Source organism: Styela clava, chromosome 1 (assembly GCF_964204865.1).
Source record: "Styela clava chromosome 1, kaStyClav1.hap1.2, whole genome shotgun sequence".
In the NCBI taxonomy this organism is placed as follows: Eukaryota; Metazoa; Chordata; class Ascidiacea; order Stolidobranchia; family Styelidae; genus Styela; species Styela clava.
The window spans coordinates 28,306,971-28,331,967 of record NC_135250.1 but is presented as its reverse complement, the minus strand read 5'-3'; the positions used below and the strand labels follow the sequence as shown (position 1 = coordinate 28,331,967).

At 33.7% G+C, this 24,997-nt stretch overlaps 3 protein-coding genes across 3 annotated transcripts; all 3 read right to left on the bottom strand.

The window, feature by feature from the left end:
- Positions 1-10,363: 10,363 nt before the first annotated feature.
- LOC144425838 (uncharacterized) lies at positions 10,364-11,238 on the bottom strand. The gene is made up of 2 exons (XM_078115567.1): positions 11,108-11,238; positions 10,364-10,561 (listed from the first exon to the last, which is right to left on the bottom strand). Exons 1-2 carry the CDS (start codon positions 11,222-11,224, stop codon positions 10,364-10,366), a joined length of 315 nt encoding a protein of 104 aa, XP_077971693.1. The 5' UTR covers positions 11,225-11,238.
- A 3,910-nt stretch (positions 11,239-15,148) lies between these two features.
- LOC144425732 (uncharacterized) lies at positions 15,149-20,039 on the bottom strand. Its single transcript, XM_078115288.1, has 6 exons — positions 19,923-20,039; positions 19,348-19,403; positions 18,993-19,008; positions 17,754-18,122; positions 16,843-17,069; positions 15,149-16,104 (listed from the first exon to the last, which is right to left on the bottom strand). The coding sequence occupies exons 1-6, from the start codon at positions 19,972-19,974 to the stop codon at positions 15,889-15,891; spliced, it is 936 nt and encodes a 311-aa protein (XP_077971414.1). The 5' UTR covers positions 19,975-20,039; the 3' UTR covers positions 15,149-15,888.
- A 963-nt stretch (positions 20,040-21,002) lies between these two features.
- LOC120334948 (uncharacterized) lies at positions 21,003-24,888 on the bottom strand. Its single transcript, XM_039402465.2, has 6 exons — positions 24,677-24,888; positions 23,929-23,990; positions 23,629-23,644; positions 22,820-23,071; positions 22,348-22,574; positions 21,003-22,046 (listed from the first exon to the last, which is right to left on the bottom strand). Exons 1-6 carry the CDS (start codon positions 24,723-24,725, stop codon positions 21,840-21,842), a joined length of 813 nt encoding a protein of 270 aa, XP_039258399.2. The 5' UTR covers positions 24,726-24,888; the 3' UTR covers positions 21,003-21,839.
- Positions 24,889-24,997: the final 109 nt, after the last annotated feature.

Sequence of the window (24,997 nt, the reverse complement as noted above, 5' to 3'; positions counted from 1 at the left end):
TGCCATAGTCCAATTTTCAACTTGACATAACTCCACGGCCTTTTGAAAGTCTCCGAGTTTAACGATCGCACTGTAGCATGTGTTGTTGTATATGACTTCACATTCATCTTAAATAAAATATGATGAAATACATTTAGGTACGGTCTGCCAAACGAAGAAGACCAAGTTTTTGTTTTAAATCTGATTATTATCTGTAAAAACGAATCTCATATAGAGCAAAGGCGTGGTACATATTACATACAACTTCAGCCTGCAAAGGTGAGATTTAAAACAAGCACAATGAATGACATTGCTAACCTGATAAAGTTGTAAGGTTAACTGTGGTTTCGGTTGAATCTGGTTATGTTTCCATAGTCGATGTTCCCATGGATGCAGTGGTCGTGTCAATAATATATCCAGTTGTTATAGGGAAAGTCATAACGCCAGAGGTTGTTTCGTTGTAGGCTTTAGTTGAAGGTTTAGTAGAGTGAGTATTTGCAGTGGATTGACGGGGTAGCTTGGTTGTCGCTTTGAATGGAGCAGAGGTTGTTTTGTTGTAGGTCGATTTGAATGGAGCAGAGATTGTTTTGTTGTAGGTCGCTTTGAATGGAGCAGAGGTTGTTTGGTTGTAGGTCGCTTTGAATGTGGCAATGGTTGTTTGGTTGTAGGTCGCTTTGAATGGAGCGGTGGTTGATTTGTTGTAAGTCGCTTTGAATGGAGCGGAGGTTGATTTGTTATAGTTCGCTTTGAATGGGGCGGGGGTTGTTTTGTTGTAGTTCGCTTTGAATGGAGCGGAGGTTGATTTGTTTAAGGTCGCTTTGAATAGAGCATAGGTTGTTTTGTTGTATGCCGCTTTGAATGGAGCAGTGGTTGTTTTGTTGTAGGTCGCTTTAAAGGGAGCAGAGGTTGTTTTGTTGTAAGTCGCTTTGAATGAAGCAGTGGTTGTTTTATTGTAGTTCGCTTCTAATGGAGCAGAGGTTGTTTTGTTGTAGGTCGCTTTGAATGGAGCAGAGGTTGTTTTGTTGTAAGTCGCTTTGAATGAAGCAGTGGTTGTTTTATTGTAGTTCGCTTCTAATGGAGCAGAGGTTGTTTTGTTGTAAGTCGCTTTGAATGGAGCAGAGGTTGTTTTGTTGTAGGTCGCTTTAAAGGGAGCAGAGGTTGTTTTGTTGTAAGTCGCTTTGAATGAAGCAGTGGTTGTTTTATTGTAGTTCGCTTCTAATGGAGCAGAGGTTGTTTTGTTGTAAGTCGCTTTGAATGGAGCAGAGGTTGTTTTGTTGTAGGTCGCTTTAAAGGGAGCAGAGGTTGTTTTGTTGTAAGTCGCTTTGAATGAAGCAGTGGTTGTTTTATTGTAGTTCGCTTCTAATGGAGCAGAGGTTGTTTTGTTGTAGGTCGCTTTGAATGGAGCAGAGGTTGTTTTGTTGTAAGTCGCTTTGAATGAAGCAGTGGTTGTTTTATTGTAGTTCGCTTCTAATGGAGCAGAGGTTGTTTTGTTGTAAGTCGCTTTAAAGGGAGCAGAGGTTGTTTTGTTGTAAGTCGCTTTGAATGAAGCAGTGGTTGTTTTATTGTAGTTCGCTTCTAATGGAGCAGAGGTTGTTTTGTTGTAGGTCGCTTTAAAGGGAGCAGAGGTTGTTTTGTTGTAAGTCGCTTTGAATGAAGCAGTGGTTGTTTTATTGTAGTTCGCTTCTAATGGAGCAGAGGTTGTTTTGTTGTAGGTCGCTTTAAAGGGAGCAGAGGTTGTTTTGTTGTAAGTCGCTTTGAATGAAGCAGTGGTTGTTTTATTGTAGTTCGCTTCTAATGGAGCTGAGGTTGTTTTGTTGTAAGTCGCTTTGAATGGAGCAGAGGTTGTTTTGTTGTAGGTCGCTTTAAAGGGAGCAGAGGTTGTTTTGTTGTAAGTCGCTTTGAATGAAGCAGTGGTTGTTTTATTGTAGTTCGCTTCTAATGGAGCAGAGGTTGTTTTGTTGTAGGTCGCTTTGAATGGAGCAGAGGTTGTTTTGTTGTAAGTCGCTTTGAATGAAGCAGTGGTTGTTTTATTGTAGTTCGCTTCTAATGGAGCAGAGGTTGTTTTGTTGTAGGTCGCTTTGAATGGAGCAGAGGTTGTTTCGTTGTAAGTCGCTTTGAATGAAGCAGTGGTTGTTTTATTGTAGTTCGCTTCTAATGGAGAAGAGGTTGTTTTGTTGTAGGTCGCTTTGAATGGAGCAGAGTTGTTTTGTTGTAAGTCGCTTTGAATGAAGCAGTGGTTGTTTTATTGTAGTTCGCTTCTAATGGAGCCGAGGTTGTTTTGTTGTAGGTCGCTTTGAATGGAGCAGAGGTTGTTTTGTTGTAAGTCGCTTTGAATGAAGCAGTGGTTGTTTTGTTGTAAGTCGCTTTGAATGAAGCAGTGGTTGTTTTATTGTAGTTCGCTTCTAATGGAGCAGAGGTTGTTTTGTTGTAGGTCGCTTTGAATGGAGCAGAGGTTGTTTTGTTGTAAGTCGCTTTGAATGAAGCAGTGGTTGTTTTATTGTAGTTCGCTTCTAATGGAGCAGAGGTTGTTTTGTTGTAGGTCGCTTTGAATGAAGCAGTGGTTGTTTTATTGTAGTTCGCTTCTAATGGAGCAGAGGTTGTTTTGTTGTAGGTCGCTTTGAATGGAGCAGAGGTTGTTTTGTTGTAAGTCGCTTTGAATGAAGCAGTGGTTGTTTTATTGTAGTTCGCTTCTAATGGAGCAGAGGTTGTTTTGTTGTAGGTCGCTTTGAATGGAGCAGAGGTTGTTTTGTTGTAAGTCGCTTTGAATGAAGCAGTGGTTGTTTTATTGTAGTTCGCTTCTAATGGAGCAGAGGTTGTTTTGTTGTAAGTCGCTTTGAATGGAGCAGAGGTTGTTTTGTTGTAGGTCGCTTTGAATGGAACAGAGGTTGTTTTGTTATAAGTCGCTTCTAATGGAGCAGAGGTTGTTTTGTTGTAGGTCGCTTTGAATGGAGCAGAGGTTGTTTTGTTGTAAGTCGCTTTGAATGGAGCGGAGGTTGATTTGTTGTAGGTCGCTTTGAATGGAGCAGAGGTTGTTTTGTTGTAAGTCGCTTTGAATGGAGCGGAGGTTGATTTATTGTAGATCGCTTCTAATGGAGCAGAGGTTGTTTTGTTGTAAGTCGCTTTGAATGGAGCAGAGGTTGATTTATTGTACGTCGCTTTGAATGGATGAGTGGTTGTTTTATTGTAGTTCGCTTCTAATGGAGCAGAGGTTGTTTTGTTGTAGGTCGCTTTGAATGGAGCAGAGGTTGTTTTGTTGTAAGTCGCTTTGAATGAAGCAGTGGTTGTTTTATTGTAGTTCGCTTCTAATGGAGCAGAGGTTGTTTTGTTGTAGGTCGCTTTGAATGGAGCAGAGGTTGTTTCGTTGTAAGTCGCTTTGAATGAAGCAGTGGTTGTTTTATTGTAGTTCGCTTCTAATGGAGCAGAGGTTGTTTTGTTGTAGGTCGCTTTGAATGGAGCAGAGTTGTTTTGTTGTAAGTCGCTTTGAATGAAGCAGTGGTTGTTTTATTGTAGTTCGCTTCTAATGGAGCCGAGGTTGTTTTGTTGTAGGTCGCTTTGAATGGAGCAGAGGTTGTTTTGTTGTAAGTCGCTTTGAATGAAGCAGTGGTTGTTTTGTTGTAAGTCGCTTTGAATGAAGCAGTGGTTGTTTTATTGTAGTTCGCTTCTAATGGAGCAGAGGTTGTTTTGTTGTAGGTCGCTTTGAATGGAGCAGAGGTTGTTTTGTTGTAGGTCGCTTTGAATGAAGCAGTGGTTGTTTTATTGTAGTTCGCTTCTAATGGAGCAGAGGTTGTTTTGTTGTAGGTCGCTTTGAATGGAGCAGAGGTTGTTTTGTTGTAAGTCGCTTTGAATGAAGCAGTGGTTGTTTTATTGTAGTTCGCTTCTAATGGAGCAGAGGTTGTTTTGTTGTAGGTCGCTTTGAATGGAGCAGAGGTTGTTTTGTTGTAAGTCGCTTTGAATGAAGCAGTGGTTGTTTTATTGTAGTTCGCTTCTAATGGAGCAGAGGTTGTTTTGTTGTAGGACGCTTTGAATGGAGCAGAGGTTGTTTTGTTGTAGGACGCTTTGAATGGAACAGAGGTTGTTTTGTTATAAGTCGCTTCTAATGGAGCAGAGGTTGTTTTGTTGTAAGTCGCTTTGAATGGAGCGGAGGTTGATTTGTTGTAAGTCGCTTTGAATGGAGCAGAGGTTGTTTTGTTGTAGGTCGCTTTGAATGGAGCAGAGGTTGTTTTGTTGTAAGTCGCTTTGAATGGAGCGGAGGTTGATTTATTATAGTTTGCTTCTAATGGAGCAGAGGTTGTTTTGTTGTAAGTCGCTTTGAATGGAGCGGAGGTTGATTTATTGTTGATCGCTTCTAATGGAGCAGAGGTTGTTTTGTTGTAAGTCGCTTTGAATGGAGCAGAGGTTGTTTTATTGTAGTTCGCTTCTAATGGAGCAGAGGTTGTTTTGTTGTAAGTCGCTTTGAATGGAGCGGAGGTTGATTTGTTGTAAGTCGCTTTGAATGGAGCAAGGTTGTTTTGTTGTAGGTCGCTTTGAATGGAGCAGAGGTTGTTTTGTTGTAAGTCGCTTTGAATGAAGCAGTGGTTGTTTTATTGTAGTTCGCTTCTAATGGAGCAGAGGTTGTTTTGTTGTAAGTCGCTTTGAATGGAGCGGAGGTTGATTTGTTGTAAGTCGCTTTGAATGGAGCAGAGGTTGTTTTGTTGTAGGTCGCTTTGAATGGGGCAGAGGTTGTTTTGTTGTAAGTCGCTTTGAATGAAGCAGTGGTTGTTTTATTGTAGTTCGCTTCTAATGGAGCAGAGGTTGTTTTGTTGTAAGTCGCTTTGAATGGAGCGGAGGTTGATTTGTTGTAAGTCGCTTTGAATGGAGCAGAGGTTGTTTTGTTGTAGGTCGCTTTGAATGGAGCAGAGGTTGTTTTGTTGTAAGTCGCTTTGAATGAAGCAGTGGTTGTTTTATTGTAGTTCGCTTCTAATGGAGCAGAGGTTGTTTTGTTGTAGGTCACTTTGAATGGAGCGGAGGTTGATTTGTTGTAAGTCGCTTTGAATGGATGAGTGGTTGTTTTGTTGTAGGTTTTAGTTGGAGGTTTAGTAAGGTGAGTATTTGTAGTGGATTGACGGGGGCGCTTGGTTGTCGCTTCGAATATAGTGTTTGTTGAAAATTTTGGAAATGTTTTGACAGATTTCTTTGTCGCATGTTTTTTTTTTAATGTTGCTTGTATGTTGACTTCACTTTTTAACAAGTCCGGATGCTTCGCCAAAAGTGACGTGGATTTTTTTCCAGTTGCCTTCTCAAATCTGAAAACACAAATATTCTAATTTATATGTTCAAATTTTAAATTTCTAAAGAAAACGTGCGATAATAAGAAATACAATTGGAAATTCTTCAAATTTATTTTAGCAGAGGTTAAGCTAAAATGACAGACAACAAATTAAATTCATTATCGCATAATATCCACAGATTACAACTCCTGATTTTGTAAGGGAATAGTTACTAAGATTTAAATGCTCAGGCCTGGATAGTTATGTTTATCATTCACTGTATTATAATATGTACGTAGATATAAGGAAGACATATTTTAACAATTATCAAACACACAAACACCATTAAATCCCGCTACATATGTTAACCAGCGGTGCTACAACAAGTGTGTTCCTTACACTTATCAAACACTTTATACATATCTTTCATTGTCTCAATTTTAAATTCTCCAATTGTATAAATGTTAGTTTTAAAATAAATTATGTTGTGGTTGTTTATGGGTGGACTGAAATAAAAAATAAAATCAGAAAAGTACCATACCGAGATGATTATCACAGTTTTTTTAATGTTTTATATATCTTTGAGCAGAAAACATTAGTTATAATAGAATATCTCACCATGTTCGCTTTTAAACTGAAAATAAAAGGTTTTTAATATTTAATGTTGATGAATCTTTGAAGTACCTAAAACATAGAACATTAGCCAAATCGCCTGAAGGAAGTTATGTTCGGAGAGACCAGCTCTAAATTCTTATATATTGTAATAACCAAGCAATTTTATTTGTCTAGACTCTAGAGGTTTTAATTCATTTTTTATAGTTTTCTGTGTGTAACGAATTTTATTTCACTCTTCTATATTTGAACTTAGTTTGTTTTAGTTTATTGCTCCAATTTTGATGTTAAATAAATTAAATATAAGTATTCACCACAATTTCGAACTCTGCACTTTGCCCGTCACATGACTCATCCAACTGGTTTGCGGCTGTGAATACAGTAATAATTTGTCAACGAAAAGTAGTTTTATAAGTACACTATATAACGTAAACAATTTTATTACGTATTGATTGTAGTAGCAACTAGAAATTCAATATTATATCTTTAAGTGCATTCTTTCGCCACATACGATTTAATTTCATTTAAACAAAAAATATATTTAATATAAAATCTGCAGCACATTAACCTTAAGACGATGGTGCCAACAAAAATTAATACCTAAAATGTTATAAAATAAAATATATGTTTTAATTAAATTACTCAATCCTAAAAACGATTATTTGTATTCGGTTACATGATGTTTTCCACGCCTCAACTCCGCACAAAGTTTTCGATAAACAGCTTCTAATATGAACATGGCTATTTTGTTTATAAACACCTTCCTTTTAGCTGTTCGCCATTCAAATTGCCACGATAACAAGAGGAACCAATAATAACATAACTAACAGACATTGGATTTATATTAATATCCGGAATTTTGATCAACTCAAAATTGGCATTCAATTGGATCTTGCCTACATTTTAAAACTTGAAAGATAATTTTCATGCAAATATGCTAATTTCATTAGCGGTTCAAATTATAATTTTGTAACTCACCCAAATATGTCCAATGAAATAGAAACAGTACAAAAATGGTGAAGGTTGTACCCATTTCTACTATTCCTGGCTTAAAAATACGGCCTAAATATGTCGTTTGTAGCGTGATGCCCTAATGCTGTACTGAATAAGTAGAACCCAATGCACAAATGCCCATTAAGCGACTGGATACGTCAGAGTTTTCATCGAACTAAATGCCTATGTGTGTGTTATCATTTGCACCGCATTAAAGCCAGGGATAATATTACTACGAATATTGTGACTTTTAATAGTACATATATGGCCTAATTTGACCTATGGAATGCGTATACAAGCAATGAATCAATGGTAGTTTCATTATGTGGTGCCCAAAATTTAACTAATGTTAATAGGTTGACATTTTACACTAAAAGATTTTATTTTGAATATATGAATGCGTCACTGTTATCTGCCAGGTTAAATATATCTTATGTATATAATACTACATTTATGCAAAATTAATTAATTACATCTATTACTTTACATTTTCAATGAAATGAATATCGATAAAATCGTGAATGTAATCGGTGGCTAATTATCCTGTTTTTGCAAACTTTTTCCTCCGATTGTCTGTAACGATTAGAAGAAGAATGGATTGGATTATGGATGAATAATATGCAAATGAAATGTTGCATTTACGTGTAATTATGTAATAGCTGGATAAAACTATACCGCTACAAAAACCATTGAATCGGGCTTTGTTTCCATCCGCTTCGAGTTTTTTTTCTCATGAAATTAATAACCTAATAATTTTCATGACCAAATTTAAATGATGCACTCAACAGATTTTTGTACAAGTATGATAGAAGCAATGTCCAGTTTACCTAAACCTCATTAGCTTACAAATAGAAAACTCAAAATTACCAAACGCTACATTATAACTTCTTATACCTTTTGTTGCATGCTGAGACGAGACTCAGGTAGACTCATGCAAAAAACTGTGTATTTTATTATTCTCTCAACACAGATCAATATATGCTAGCACCCTAAACATAAAAAAAACCGTACTCCAGGACCTATTAAAATGTCACCACAACTGTTACACCAATGTTGAATTCTAAAAGTCAAACGAGTCTTGATTTAGGAATATATTTGTTTTTCAAATATAGAACAAAGGAAATATTTGAATAGACATGTAAACAGAAGTGTAGAAAGTGCAATTCTAAACAAAAGATGAAAAGAGTAAAAATGATAGCAGTAAAAATATTATTACCTTGTGAAAAAAATAAGCAATAATTTTTCATTATTACGAATAATTTGTTGTAAAATTTAGCAGTCAATAATTTGAATTTTTGACTTTTATTTCAGTGTTCAAAGACATGACAGCCATTCAATTTCTAAGTCAAAACAGTATAATCTCAAAGGAACATAAAAACCACGTGCACAAACAGAGTTGATGATGTTGGTATATTTATTTGAAACAAAGTTGTTTTTGAATACTTGCTTGAAGTGTGAGTCTGTTTGTTAATCCTACAATCTTATAGGTACGATCAATTTGTCACAAAACAAATGTAAAAAACGCTATACACTTCTCGTTCGCTGCGTGATGTCCCAGGATGTACTGACAAAGTAGAAACCAATGCACAAATGACTTTTTATCATACCTATCAGAACTATTAGGCGACAAGATGAGTCAAAGGATTCTTCGAACTAAATGCCTATGTGAGTGGTTTCATTTGTCACATTAAAGCCGGGGATAATTTTAAGATAAATATAGTGAACTTTTATTAGTAAATGCATGGCCTAACCTGATCAAGAAAATTTGTATGCAATCAGTGCATCAATAGTAATTTCCTCAAGTGGTGCACAACGTTTAATGTTTCCGAAGTCAACCGGTTGACATTTGACACTAAAAACATTTATTTTAAATATAGGAATGCTTTAAATGTTACCAGTTTGGTTAACAATATCCAGAGTAATTGTATTACTATATTTATCAGAACTTTGATTCGGGTCCTGTTACCATTAGTTGAATATCAAAATCGAAATATTCAATGAGCAGTCATTACAAGGTTATTTTCTTTATTACAGTAATTACAGTAAACTTAATTTTCCTCGAATATTTAATTTTTAATATTGCACTTTATTTTTCCCTCCGTTTATTACATCTTTTAAAATGTATACAATGTGGAGGAACTATTTGCCTAAGCAGTAACATTGGTATAGTTAAGTTCCCCATTAAATCAATAACCTAATATTTTTAATGACCAAATTTAAATGATGCACTCAACACAATTCTGTACAAGTATGATGGAGGCAATGTCCAAATTACCTAAACCTCATTAGCTACAAATAGAAAACTCAAACATAAATTCACCAAACGCCACATAATGACAGGTTGAATTTCAAAATTGAAACGAGTCTTCATTTAAGTTTTGCTTTACATACATAGAATACGTATAGGAAATAACTGAAAAGCTATTTGAACAAAATGGTAGAAAGTGCAATTAAAAACAAAAGAAGAAAAGAGTGAAACTAATAGCAGTAAAAAATACCATTAACTTTTAAAATGTTTTTAGCAATACTTTTTGAAGCAATACTTTTTTATTATTACAAATAATTCGTTATAAAATTCAGCATTCAGTAGTTGGAATTTTCGAATTTTTTGTCGGTGTTCAGAGCTATGTGGGTCATTTGATTTCTAGATCAAAACATATAATGAGCATGGGCACAGTCAGAATTCATAGTATTAATAGTTTTATTTGAGACAAATGTGTTTTCTGATTGGTTGCTAAGATTAAGTTTGTTAAGCCCTAAAAGCTCCAAATTACCGTAAAATTATTCTCTCAGTAATTAGTCGTTTTTCATTAACATTTGTTAATATTTTTACGTTTATTATTTCTGTAAAATCATTACAACCATATCTTAAGTTTATATAAGTTACAATTCCAAGTACAGAACGTTTCGATGAAATTTATTTGCGCTCCGACTTTTTAACAAAAATTAATAATTTAAGAGTGTTCGATTTCATGCAAGTTCACATACATCATTTAAATTAAAAGTTTATCTGAAGCAACCATAAAAAGTAAAAATTAACATTAGAAATTTTATAAATTCAAAAAATATATTTATTGCATTTGAATAATACTTTGGATTCATAACTGGAATCCTCAAATCTCACTACGTATGCTCGTCGACATAAGTACAATCATTTTTAGACGATTCCACCAACAGAAACTAAACTAAAAGTACCGAATAATATAAGATATGCATACTAAAAAATTAAATATGAATGCCTTTAAAGATTTAGAGGTTTGTCTTTATCATGTGGTTGTTAACAATATTATATCCAAATTGTATACAATCTCTTTAAGATTTTAATTTCAAGTTTATTTATCTCTACATTTAAACTACAGGATTGTGAATTTCTTGTCATTTTTGAAGTCTAATTGTCTGAAGAAGTCTGACAATCTCACAGAAATACATTTGAGTTAAAATGCAGCATTAAATATGCATAGACAGTATATCAAAACGGATTGTTGTGTTAACACATGAGCTCTTAGCAGTTTGTGGAATGTAGAATAAACCTTTCAAGGCATTACACACAAAGCCCCGTACCAGGGTTGAGAAGCTTCATAGTTCATAAGTCCCTGTCTAATCGAATCTGAATCTGATACAATGCGAATAACTATGTGCGAGCTTAAAGCAGTGTCTTGAGGAAAAGAAGGGTACCATATTTCAGCAGGTAAAGAAATTGTCTCGCCAGAATCAAGATACACTTGATTGTTCTGTAAAAAACAACAAAGAAGAGGTTTTCAAACTTCTTATTTGAATTTTCACATATTCACATAAATCAAGGAAAGCAATAATTTATACGGGAAATTTACTGTTTTGCAATATTTTAAATGCACTAATTATATTATGTAGATTGGCAAAATTATTACTATGTGGGTGAAATGAAAGTAGCTCAAATTACAGATTTTTGACTAACAAGATAAAATTGGCATAATGAGATAATTGCTATATTTTTTGCGTTGTTTTCTTAATGACAATTAGTCGAACTTTATTTTATCATTATATCCAATTATATGTATATTACGCATGATACGAATAGTCGTAATGGAACAAAGTTATTAGGCTTTAAATTAGTACACCTTGACTAGCTTATTTTTAGTTTATCGCATTTAACAAGTTTCAAATAGAATATAATTTCCCATTGCATAAATTAACATTTTTGATTCAATATTTAGTCAATACAAATACCCAAAACGGATTTTCTCCTCCTGTTTTTATATCGAGTAAATTCTATCACAAAGTAAAAAAAGTTCACTTACTTTATATTCCATTCCTGTCCACAAGTAAATATACTCCATATTCCAAAAAGGCAAAATTGTTTGTCGTATGTAGTTGACAATCATGTCATAGTGATCAGCACTGTAGATGTTTGCCATAGTCCAATTTTCAGCTTGGCATAACTCCACAGCCTTTTGGAAGTCTCCAAGCCTAAGGATCGCAATGTAGCAAGTGTTGTTGTATATGGCTCCACATATATCTTAAATCAAATATGAGGAAATACAATTTAATACTGTCTGCCAAACGAAAGAAGAAGTTTTTTTTTTAAATCGCATTAGTTTCTGTAAACACAAATCTCATATAGAGCAAAGGCATGGTGCATATTACATACAACTTCAGCCTGCAAAGGTGAGTTACATAACAAACACAATGCATAGAATAGCTAACCTGGTAAAGTTGTGAGAATAACTGTGGTTTCGGTTGAATCAGTTAGTGTTTCCATAGTTGATGCAGCAGTGGAGATAAAGTTTCTAGTTGTTATAGGGAAAGTCGTAACACTGGAGGTTGTTTTGTTGTAGGCTTCAGTTAAAGGTTTAATAGAGTGAGTATTTGCGGTAGATTGGCAGGGTCGTTTGTTTGTCGCATTGAATGAAGCATTTGTTGAAAAATTTGGTAATGTTGTGAAAGATGTCTTTGTCGCATGTGGGTTTCTTAATGTTGCTTGAATGTTGACTTCACTTTGAAACAAGTTTGGATACTTCCTCAAAAGTGACGTGAACTTTTCCTCCAGTTGCCTTTTCAAATCTGAAAACACAGTAATAGTGATTTAGATTTTTAAATTTTCAAAGAAGTAAGTGCGAGAATAAGAAATAGAATTAGAACTTCTTCATATTTATTTTAGCAGAGATAAAGCTAAGGTGACAGACAACAAATTAAATTCAAGATCACATTGTATTAACAGCTTACAACTCCTGATTTGGTGATCACTTTATACATATCTCTCATTGACTCAATTTACAATCCTCCAAATAAATAAATGTTAGTTTTAAATACTTTATGTTGAAGTGTGTGTGAATTGTAATGAAAAAAAAATAGGAAAGTACCATACCGAGCTAAATATCAAAATTTTTCACTGTTTTATTTATCTTTGAGCGGTTTATTGAGCATTTATCATAGAGTCAAATCTCACCATGTTCACTTTCAGACTGAAAATAAAAGTTTTTAAATATTTAATGATGATAAATCGTTGAAGTACCTAAAACATATTACATTAGCCAATTTGCCAGTACGAAGTTATGTTCGGATAGAGCAGCTGTAAATATTTATATATTGTAATATTCAAGTAATTTTAATTGTCTAGAGCAGGCATGTCCAACCTTGTTAGTGTCGCGGGCCACTTTCACATGAAGAAATTCATTGCGGGCCGCAAACGTTTTGGCGCTCCGGAAGTATTTTTATACGAAGATGACGCACAACCTGAACTATAACCTGGTACACATACTATGTTCAGGTTGTGCGCCATCTTTATACGGATACTTCAGGAGCACAAACGTTTTTACCCAACTAGAATACCAGCCCAGTGCCGATTTACGTTAGAATTTGAGCGTCGCTAAATCAAACGCCTGGATTCTTTTGCGGATTTCACCCTTTCACAACTTGCACCCGGACAACACGAAGTCAGCAATTCTTTTTTTTTTCAACTAGTGCAAAACTTGCTTTTGAATGTTATTGCTCAACTGTCCAATATTAACGGCTAGCTTTGGGCTTTGGTACCTCACAACGTAACTAACTAGCTTGTCAAGTTGTCGTTCGACAGCTTACTCCTATGCTCCGATTTCATAACTTTCAATTTCGAAAAGAAAGATTTGCACATATACGTTGTTTCCATTGCCGCTGCAATACGCATTACCATTTGTCTCATTATTATTGATACACTCACTGTAGAGTATAAGTTTTCTATCTTCTTTGCGTATATTCTGGGGCCTCTTCTACCCGAATGTCAACGGGAGGCATACAAAATTTTAAAGAGACCGTCGAATTTTGCAATTAATCGAAACTCTCTTTAAATGCTTTCAACAACTTTGCTCCCGCGGGCCGCAGGTTGGACATCTATGTTCTAGAGTTTTTAATTCATTTTTTGTAGTTTTCTGTGTTTCCAATTTTTAATATTTGAAGTTAGTTTGTTTTAGTTTAGCAAATTAAATATAAGTATTTACCACAATTTCAAACGCTGCACTATGCCCATCGCATGACTCATCTGAATTGGTTGCGGCTGTAACTATAGTAATAATTTGTCAACAAAAAGTAATTTTATGAGTACACTCTAAAACGTCAACAATTTTATCACCTATAGATTGTACTAGCTACTTGAAAATTCAATATGATATCTTTAAGTTCATATCTTCCCCATATAAGATGTCATTTGTATGAACTATTTAATATACAATCTGCAGCAGACTCGTTAACCACCAGACAATAACGTATAATATAATATAATAACGTATAGCGCAATTATCCTAATGCGAAAAAAAGATCTATTACCTAATTTCATAAAATATAATATAGATTTTGATTCAATTACTCAACGATTGCAAAAACGATTGCGTGTACTTCGTTATATGACGTCGCTTTCACGCTTCAACACCGACCCAAATAATTGTCATACAAATATGCTAATTTCATCTTGTAACTCACCCAAACATTTCCAATTGAATAGAAATAATACAAAAAGAAAGAAGGTTGTTTCCATTTTTACTCTTTCTGGCCTGAAAGTACAACCTAAATCTTTTGTTTGTAGCGTGATGCCTCCAATGCTGTACTGACAAAGTAGAACACAATGCACAAATGTCTTTTTATCGTACCTATCAGAACTATTAAGCGACAGGATGCGTCAGAGTGTTCATTGAACTAAATGCCTATGTGTGTTTTCATTTGCACCACATTGAAGCCAGAGGTAATATTACTACAAATATTGTGACCTTTCAATAATATATGCATGGCCTAATTTGACCAATGAAATGCGTATACAAACAATGAATCAATGGTAGTTTCATTATGTGGTGCCCAAAATTTAACTAATGTTAATAGGTTGACATTTTACACTAAAAGATTTATTTTGAATATATGAATGCGTCACTGTTATCTGCCAGGTTAAATATATCTAATGTATATAATACTACCTTTATGCAAAATTTATTAATTACATATATTACTTTACATTTTCAATGAAATGAATACCGATAAAAACGTGAATGTAATCGGTGGCTAATTATTCTGTTTTTGCCAACTATTTCCTCCGATGCTCTGTAACGATAAGAAGAAGAATGGATTGGATTATGGATGAATCGTGTCCAAAATAAATATTGCAACTACGTGTAATTATGTAATAGTTGGGTAAAACAACACTACTATCATATTCTTCGAATCGGGCCCCGTCTCCATCCGCTTTGAAACGTTATAACGAAATTAAAATATTCGATGAGCAGGCATCAAAAGGCCATTTTCACAATTCTAAGCAAATCAGAAAACTAGATTTTATTAGATTGTTTTAAATATTCAATTTACAAGTTATTTTTCCTCTTCGTATGTTAGATCTTTTAAACATTTTACAATGTAGAGGAGAATCATTCGCTTAAGCAGGTGATATTGTTTCATTTCTCGTAAAATTAATAAACTAAAGATTCCTTAGTTTAATTATAGATGAAGTTCTCAACACATTTTTGTTTTAAGTATGGCCGAAACAAGGTCCAGATTACCTGAACCCGATAAGCATACACATACAAAAAAACTCGCTACATTATCACAACCCGATAACTCTAGAACATGGCTGGCCAACCCGCGGTTAGCGAGTGGCATGCGATTATTGCTCCTGTTTCATGCAGCTCTTTCCTTGGTTGTTTTAAGAAAAAAATAACTGCAAACTACGTTTTATCATGTTTCAAATAAACATATATTTTGTGTGTACGTGGAGGCAGTATCATATTATTATAGGGCACAAATGAGCTAACTGAATAGATTATTCGAAAGCAATTTGGGCCAGTTCCATAAGGAAAAGACAGAAGAAAATATTGATACCAATAAAAAAACATTCCAGCAAATGATAAACAACTCCACTTCGTATCTGATAGTACTGCCTTCCCCAATAATATAGACCACGGGATATCTGAACTGTATAACTACTAATACAAAAAATAAGTTTTCTATTTTTTATTATGATTCACACAAAATTTAATCTGGTATGAAAAAAGAATGTATGCATATTTAAAATAAAAAATCTCACATCCCGACATCTCGCACTTTTTATGTTACATTTAAAACTTTTTGCCTGCCTCTTATACCATTAAGAAAATTGAATTTAAAAAAAAAGAAAAAAAAACAGAATATCTTAATATCGTCAAATCATAGAAAATTGATTGAACTCCTGTGCGATTCGGGCACAGTGGCATAGTGTTTATTTACCGTCCATAAAATAAAGAAAGCACGCACAATATATATATGAAAAAGATTGTTAGAGTTTATGCAGCGATAGACATGCTAGCAAGACCACCTCCACCATTCGAAGGGCGTCCTTCAGGAATTCCCTCAACGCAAAGTGGATGAAAATGACATCTTAAATAGCATCTAGCGGTAATTTGTAGATACAACAGTGGGAATGGTTTTCTGCAATAAATCATTCGTTCATGATGTACTTATAATCACTATTGACCTTAGCTTAAAGTTAATCGTCGTCTTTAAGAAGTATATTGTAAATCCACCATATAGTGTTTTTCGAAGTTATTGTTAGAGTGCTTACTATAGTTCGTATCAAATGTTTTTAAGTTTTTCATTCGACATCATCTCCGACCATGGACCGTTCGCATAGTGCTCCATTAACAGAAGTTTTAGTCGGCAAGTAGTTCAAAATCCCTTGTTTTTCCTCATTTGCATTCCTGTCCACACAGATCACAATATTTTCGTAATGTTTTTCTGTATTGGGCCAGTTTATATGCCAATTTGACAATTTGCTTTTTGTCCCAGATGTCTGAAGTATTTCTTTGTTCTGAGATATTGAAATGAACAAATATTAATATGAATCGCATTTATAGCTCAGTTTTTCAGACTACTTTCTGGTTATGGGACAATGCACTTGCACACACATCTACGCACAGAATAGGGATCAGAGCAAGCAGCAAATTGACTGTTGACAAATATCATTTGTTGAACGCAGATGACAAACATATATTCTAACTAATCGTATGTATAGTGGAACCATTAGACCAGGTGTCGGCAACCTTTTGTCGTTCGCGGGCCAAAATTAAAGGATGCAAGTCATTGCCGGGCCGCACAAATTTTTAGAAACTTGAAAACCGAACAGATGATACCTTCTATAATGAAAATCAACAGTGATACATCTCACGAATAGAATATAGATTTATTTCCTCATTGAATTGCATCTCAAAAAATACAATCTGCCATTTGTTATAATTAAAATACAGGCTCAATGACCGAGAATTTTATACTTGTTAGATTATAATACACTTTTGTCTACACGTGTCTCACAATTAAATTCTCTTACGTAAAGAATTTATTCGCCAAAACAGCTGTTTTGTTATTATATTCCAGTCAATATTTCCACCTCCAAACATTATGAATACCTCATAGGAAAGGCCTCTTTCAAATTGAATTTCGATGTCAAAATTAACGCAATACAATACTTCACATTACAGATCATCGAACATATACCTGTAAATTATATCTCTATGCATTTTGGAAAAAATACTGAATTGTAACTACTAACCCTGTATCGCATTCCCGTCCACAGAAATAGGTTTCCGATTGATCCGGAGTTCAAAATATAATCTCTTATGTATTTCTGAATTTTGTTGTAATGTTCAAGGCTGTAGATATTTCCCATGGACATGGAACATGATTTACATAAACTTTTCGCTTTGTCAAAGTTTGATTTATAATTCGGTTCCGGGTTGACTATCTTGAAGCATTTTCCATCGAAAGTGAAATCGCATTCTGTTAATTTCATAGTTACATATTTATAGTATTCATTAATATACCTCATAAGCTATTGGTGAATATTTAGATTTAATGATCCAAATATTAGAAAAGTTGTGGTCGCGATAGCTTCGTGGTGAAAGAGTTAGATTTAACTGTCTTGCGAACGCAGGTCTCACATCTCGATTTCAAATTCCAAACGCCACAGATTAGATATGTTGTCCTAGAATATTATAATCTTTAACTTTTAATATATAAACTTTTCTTGCTACAGAATTATTAAATTACGGTATACGAGATCATCAGCACAATGGTTGAAATAAAAACGCTAGCAGAATACAACATTTATTTGGTAAACAAAACTATTGTTAAAGACTGACTTATCTGTTAGTTACTTCATATATTTTGTCATGTGACAGTCATTAACGAATTTTGATTAAAATAATGTTGTATAAAAGTATCAACTGATATTAGAAATTACTCATTTTGGAAGGATCGGAATATTCATTGGATTGTTTTCATTTACTACATTTTCATTGAAGTTACGCAGAAATACACAAAAATAATTCGATCAGTATGCGCCAATATTCTTGCTACAGCACTATTGCATTGCATGCATACGAATCCACCAGTGAAAAGAAAGGAAAAGAAATAAGAAGTTAAATTACGTAACCTCTCATGATAGTTAAGTGCTTAAAATACCTGACAAAGTAGTCAAAGCTACACTTGTGGTGGTGAAGTACGTCGATGTTTCGAAGTTGGAAGTTACGCCAGAGGTCACAAATTTGGTTTCTGTATCATCTACAGCAGAGAATAAAGGTGAAACTGTAAGTTTGTCAGAGGTCGGTAAGATTTTAGAGGAATCTGCAGTCTCTACTTTTCCAGTGGATCCGACGTGTTTTGGTGTCGTTGTCAAATTACCAGTTGTAGAGTTATGTGGACTTTCTGTTTTGGATTCAGTATTTCCTAGAATGTGTGCCAGTTCTGTCTGAATTGTTACTTCACTATGTAATAATCTTGGATTCCTAGTCAGAAGTGAAATGAAGTGCTCTGTCAGTTGATTTCTTAAATCTGAAAAAATAAAATTAAAAAAATAAAGACAATGAAAAATAGGAACTCCTGAAGTATGCGCACCAAGATGGCGCACAACCTGAATTCAGGTTGTGTACCAGGTTAGGGTTCAGTTATGCGACATCTTGGTGCGCATACTTCAGGAGTACAGAAAAATATCTATGTAAACTTTTTATGAAAATTTGTCATGGGCATGCGTTCACTTATTAAGTCTGCGAATTTCGAGGTAAATTTACGTATATGCTCATTACTCAATAGAAGAAAGCTTCAAAGTAAAGTCACAAGCCTGCCCTGAAACACCAGGAAATACTAAGTATACAGAGATACGTCCTTAGCATAGATACCGAAAAACAATGTTTGACGTAATACAGGGAACAATTGAAGTCCGACTTATAATGGAGCTGTAAAATTGCTAAAAGACTCAGCAGTGCACTGAAAACTAAGTCACGAGCGAACCCAGAATTACCCAGAACTGAGAGATAAATTGTGAACATAGGCCAACTATCCACAGAATACGATTAATGTGTGTTTAATGTGTGGTGGGATTTAAATTTTGGAACTAGTTCTCTATTGTATCGAACTCATCAACAACAGATTCCCTCATTTCAGAATATATGTATGCCACTGTGTAAGATGCATTATCACGACACTCTTTACCTGGATCTAATAGCAAACTATAGAAACGCCAAATATGAAGTTTGTCCAATATTGTGCAGTAATCAAACGTACAAAACAAAAAAATCAAGGACGGGTTCCTTGATTATCACGACATTCCAAGACTGGGTTTGCGCGAACTGTGCAAGCCCTCTAAATCCCACTACTTTATATATATACCAGAATATTTAAGCAATAAAAATAGGTTGAGCTTACCTTCTTCGCTTTCAAACTAAAACAAAGAAATTAGATTTTTGAAATTATATTCATACAAATTTAACAGAAGCAAGGCGATGAGCGCTTAAGTAGCCTTCAGTAGCAAAATGGCGTGCAATATGTTTATGTTGACACAAATATATTTAAGTAAACGTACCGAGAATAAATGGTAACAGTTTTCTCAGAAAATAGTCTCGACAAGCTTATCATGACAAATTAAATGAATCATATTATAATTGTTTACTATGCGGCTCCTCATAATCTGAATCATTTTTACGTTTGATTATTAGTATAGGGACCTTACATAACAATCATTTCTATACGCAAACAATGAACTTTATTTACTAATACTTACTGAAATATCAACATTTGTAATTTGTCCATCACATGTTTCAACTAAGCTGGTTGCGACTAAAAAAAAGTGTAAGAAGATTGTCGTGATACATATATATTCCAACTTTATACATGAAATCCCCTTTGTACTTATTTATTTGATCGATGTCGTTTTGCAAAACTTTTTCAACAAGGCTAGACAATGATTTGAATTAAGGAAACTATTTCAATCATTTTATTAATATTTTTAAAGAAAAATCACGGTTTTATAATTTGAAGGAATGTAACTACACATTACACTATTCATAACACATTTTTGAATATGATTTGTAAAGTATTTGAAACGGGTTACCATCTGCTTTTCTTCGGTATTTTAGGAACAAAAATTGTCACCTCTTGTCTAATAGCATCAATGGATTTGTGTACTAGAGCTAGTTGCGTAAAGGCAATAAAGCATTATGAAAATTATCGTCAGATTAACCGTTTTGACCACAGACCAGAAGCTCATTAAAATGCATCACATAAGGAAGTCACTGATGAGTTTTTTATTAAATTCGAAAAAGTGGAATTACACCAAAACAGAGGTGCGGAACTTACCTGAAGTCGATCCAGCTAACAAAAACAAAAAGATAAAATAAACACTTGCCATTTTTCTATTAGACTTTTTTGTATGCCACTTCACAATTACATCTACCTATATAAGCTATCAAGCCCACAGAACAAATAATTTATTAAAAGTTTCCACACGTTTAAAAGAGTCATATTACGTCACAAATTTTCATATATTGAAACCTTTTCACGGCAGCATAACAACGCAACTATAATGTTTATTATAATTCTATCACTCATGCGTGGGCAGAATAAAATTTGTAATTATTTAAATCATAATAAAAACAGCGTTTCATCTTGACTATGCTCGATTTAAGATGTCTTATTCATTCGGTGAATAACACATATCAATCTTACTTGAACGCAGATGAGATACGGGCTCAGACACTACTTTTATTATACACGAGTAAGCATGGTCTATACATGATCATATGAGTAATATTGTCAGTGACTTCCTTGTGTGGTGCATTTTAATGAGCGATAACGTCCGTAGGCAAAACGGGTCATCTGACGATCCTTTTCATAATGCTATATTGCCTTTACGCAACTAGCTCTAGTACACAAATCCATTGATGATTTTTAGGCAAAAAGTGAAAATTATTATCCTCAAAATACCGTGGAAAAGCAGATTGAAAAACTATAAATTTTTAAAATGATTTGACACCAATTGCAAATTTTTACCACTAATATATGTCATAATTCCAATTCAACCACGCTTCAAATGTTTGTTTGGCTTAATTACGCTCCAACTTGTGTTAAATGTGGCTTATATCATTCTAGGTGACTGCGCTTGGCCTTGCGTTGAGCAAGGTAAAAATTAACTAATGAATTGGTAACAATTAACATATAATTGGATGATTGTAAATAGCCTTGTTCTGAGTGAAAATGTATCACACGAAAAAGTGCTCACAGGGTGATTCAAACCTAGCGTAAAGCATTTCTCTATTATTTTTGATGTTTAATTGGTCGCATACAAATTTGAAAATGAAAGAAAACATGATTTTGACTTTTTTCCCTTTTTTTAAATTTCTTTAGGCCTATCCGGCATGATTTGGAAAAACAGACTGCTTTAATACAGTTTTTGTTCAGTTTTATTAATTCATTAGAAAATTCAAACAAAACATTTTGAAGTATAAGATAAAAAGATTTCTTTCACAGGTATGGTATGCATCCAAAAAATAGCGCGGTGGATTTCAACCAGTCAACCAATTTCAACAACGGCCCGATTGTAAACCATGGTGCTCTTTCAAGCATGTAACACCTCTTGACATAAATAAAAACCGTCTAACAATAACATACTAATCAAAATATAAAAAAAATCGAAATGTAGATCAATTTACACCAACATATAAAAGGAAAGTAGGAAGTCTTGTATCCTGAAACATTCTGGTCTTTCCAAACAACATTTATTTTGAGATATATGTAGCTTTTTGCACAGGGACTTTTACATAGCGGAAAGCGTGTGTATGTCGCGTATAAAATAGAAATGAATCAATATCGATATCTCTTCGAGATTAACGGGTCTTAGGAAGAAGATATTTACTTCCCCATATCACATAGATAGGGCCCGGAATCGAAACTTCAAAAAATTATAAAGTATGATTGCTTTATATCGTTCACATTAAAATGTTTTGCTGATTATTATTCAACAGTCAGTTGTGTGTCGTTGACCCAGGAAATAAATATAGTGTTAAAATAGAATTTAACGAACTAACATAAAAACTATTATCTTTATTATAGATAGCAACTTAAGAATGAACAAATAAATTATATAGTTTTCAGAAAAAATGAGCGAGAAAAATTAAAATTTATTTTTAAAAAATATTCGATAGAAATCTAGACATAGATCTATTGACATCTATTTTTCTGTAAGCAGCATTGATGTTTAAACACGAGCAAGGTTTTTCAAAAAAGATCTTTCGGCTTTTCACAAAGCGCCCCGCTTAGTAATCCACTTGGAGGTTTGTTGAAAATGCCACTATTTGTAGATCCAGCATTTTTATTAATTCGGAGTGCTATATTTTTGTATGTCGAAGCCGCGGACGGATTTTCAAGCCAATGTGGAAGTCCAATTTCTTTTCCGGTTGTGAGAATAATTTTTCTTCCGCTAACCTTCAATAAAATAATGATCAATTAGACGAATAAATTTATTTCCGATATTTTAGCTACGAAATTGAAATTTTTATTTATTTAAACTTAATTAGTACAGCTTAGCTGATTTGTTTTACTCACACCCTTTCCCCAGCCATTTTTTCCCGAAATAATTAAATTGACGTGTAAATTATGGTATCTACCGGCTTTTACCTAAAATTTGTGGATTACTTTGATTTTTAGCTATCCGCGCTTGTTTGTAACTATAATTTATTTTTATTATTCCTTGCAACTTTTTTTGAATACCCAATAAAATACTTGCATTATTGATAGTCATTCCAGTCCAAATGTCAATGTAATTATATGTAATGCCAGTCAAGAAGTTCGTACGAAAGTAGTTTACAACCGAGTTGAAGTGAGCAGTATCGTAGATATTCCCCAATTTCATACCATTGGCTGTGCATTGCTGCGTGGCCATGTCGAAATTTATTTCATTATTAACAACAATTACATGGAGGCAGCTATTCTCATAGATCAAATTGCAGTTATCTAAAAAAAGTCGAAAAGATCAATATTGTCATCATTTATATTGTTAAATTATTTTAGCTAGGTAATCATAATAACATTATTATCAAACGTAACCTGCGTTTCATTAAGTATGTAATTTAAGGTATTTAGAACTTTTATAGGGCTCTGTACGTGAACCCACTTTTAGTTCTGTAGCTACTATTACAAAAATCTATCCGATTCATCATTAGCTACCCAATTTAGTTGTGATTTAGTTATTTGTTTACCAGGTGAAGTAGGATTCATTGTCTCTCCTGTTGGGTCAGTAGTTCTATCTGTGATTTCAGGTGGTGTGGTAGGATGCTTTGTTGTAGATTCACTCAATGTCTTGCTAGGGACGGTTTTACTTGACCGAATAGGAAAAATCTCAGTTGGCTGGGTGATGTATTCGTCGTCGATAAAAGTCGAAATTTTCAATTCAGCATTCGGATTGTTCATCAAAATTGGAGTCAAGATTTCTTCCAACTTATTTCGAAGTTCTTAAAGTGAACAAAAAAAGAAGACTTACATTTACAGTATAACTATGCTGAAAGTTTTATTAAATGAATTTTGAACTATAATATTCCATATTTGAAAAATATACATTGTCGCGCATTAGCAAAATAATCGTTGATTTGTTTTTATTATTGTCTAACTCATGTCCTCTTTACCTCATATTGAATGCGCGTTTACTTGATTCAAAGCAATTCCCACTAAACGATAGTTGCAAATTTGAGTTAAAGCGGATGTGCAGCCAGCCAATGCATCTTATTCAGGTTTACAGGTTGCCATTAAGGTTTACAAAAAAATATGTGCATCTATGATCTTTTCAATCAATCCATACAACCCTGGGTAAGATAAATAGATAAATAAATATTCCAATACGTGATACGACAACGTAGAAGATGTACTCTTTCTGTCCCCATGGCCTATTGCATCCTCACTGTTACTATCTATATTGTATAAATTATTTAATAATTTTTGAATTTTATAAGGTATTCAGTGGTTTGAGCTATTTCAGATACTCTAAACTTTTATAACTTTAAAGTGCATTTACCTTCTCCACCGAAGCCCTGAAAAGACAAAATAAATCTTTAAGTTAAGATTAACTTGAAATTTAAGAAATTTACCATAAAATTGATTGCACAAATCATAATATTTGAGAAAAACATTACAAATGCTTGCTTATAAATAAAATCTCAGAAATATAGATAATAGTTTTATTGTTTTAGGATATTTTCAGATTTAGATTTATTTTTACCAAATTTGATCATGCAAAGTAAACCAGAAAAAAATTTGTTTATATCTGTGATGTTAGCCTATGGTTTCAACTTGATGTAATATATATTCGACTTGCCTCAATAATTTTTTCATGAGTTGTTTCTATATCGCATTTTTCTTCATCTGGAGTAGGTTCAGCTATAATTATAAAAAAATATATGTAAGATTGACATGATGTAATATCAATATATTTCCACCGTCGTGCATTCTTAATTAAGAAAACAAGAGATTAATGCTCAAATATATGAACGCTAAGACCAAATCAAAGAATTATCACAAAATCTTCTACAGCACCGATACCCTTATTCTTTTTTTATCAAACAACTCTCCACTCCGTTGACCTCCAAATTGCTAAAATGCAATTGCGAATCAGTCACACAGTCGGACAATTATAGATCTTGATGACATAATCACACAAATATTCAGAGCAAGAGGAATTCCATGAAGCCCACAGAATTTTTTTTAATAAATAATAGTCTTCTATCGACAACAACAATTTTCAACAAATCGAAATTTCAAGTAATAACGAAAACATTAATTCCACTTCGTGTTTAATTAACAAAATTGATATTTTCAACGCCATATGAGAAAAATTTGTTTTATAATCCTTGTTGTTCATAAATTAGATTATTTTTAAAATATTTATCTAACATTAACTCCAATTTGTTAAGAAAGTTGTTTTTAAGCAAGATGTGCGAGAAAATATCGATATTAGGAATAAAATGACTAACCCGCAATATAAAATGAGCATTTTTGTTTCGAAAGTCTTGATAACAATCCTACATGCTTCTACATATTATAAGCAAGTAAACATATTCACTTACCAATGACTAGTGCTAGTAGTGCAAGCCAAATAGGAAAGATCAATCTCATCTTCGTATTGAGACTTTCAACTAGGAATTGCAACACACTATTATGCTTTGTGCTGGTACTTAGATGCTACCAGCTATCCCGGTTTGTTAGATTAGCAATCCACTGCTATACAGGTTCATCTCTACTGTTTTGACTGTCAACCGTTGTATAATTCTAAAGTAGGTTGCTGCTAAAAATACTACACATAATTAAATGAATCACAAGGTAATAAAACATAAAGTAAATAACAAGAGTCATGTCTACACTGTTTACTGTACTAGACCCATGTTTTA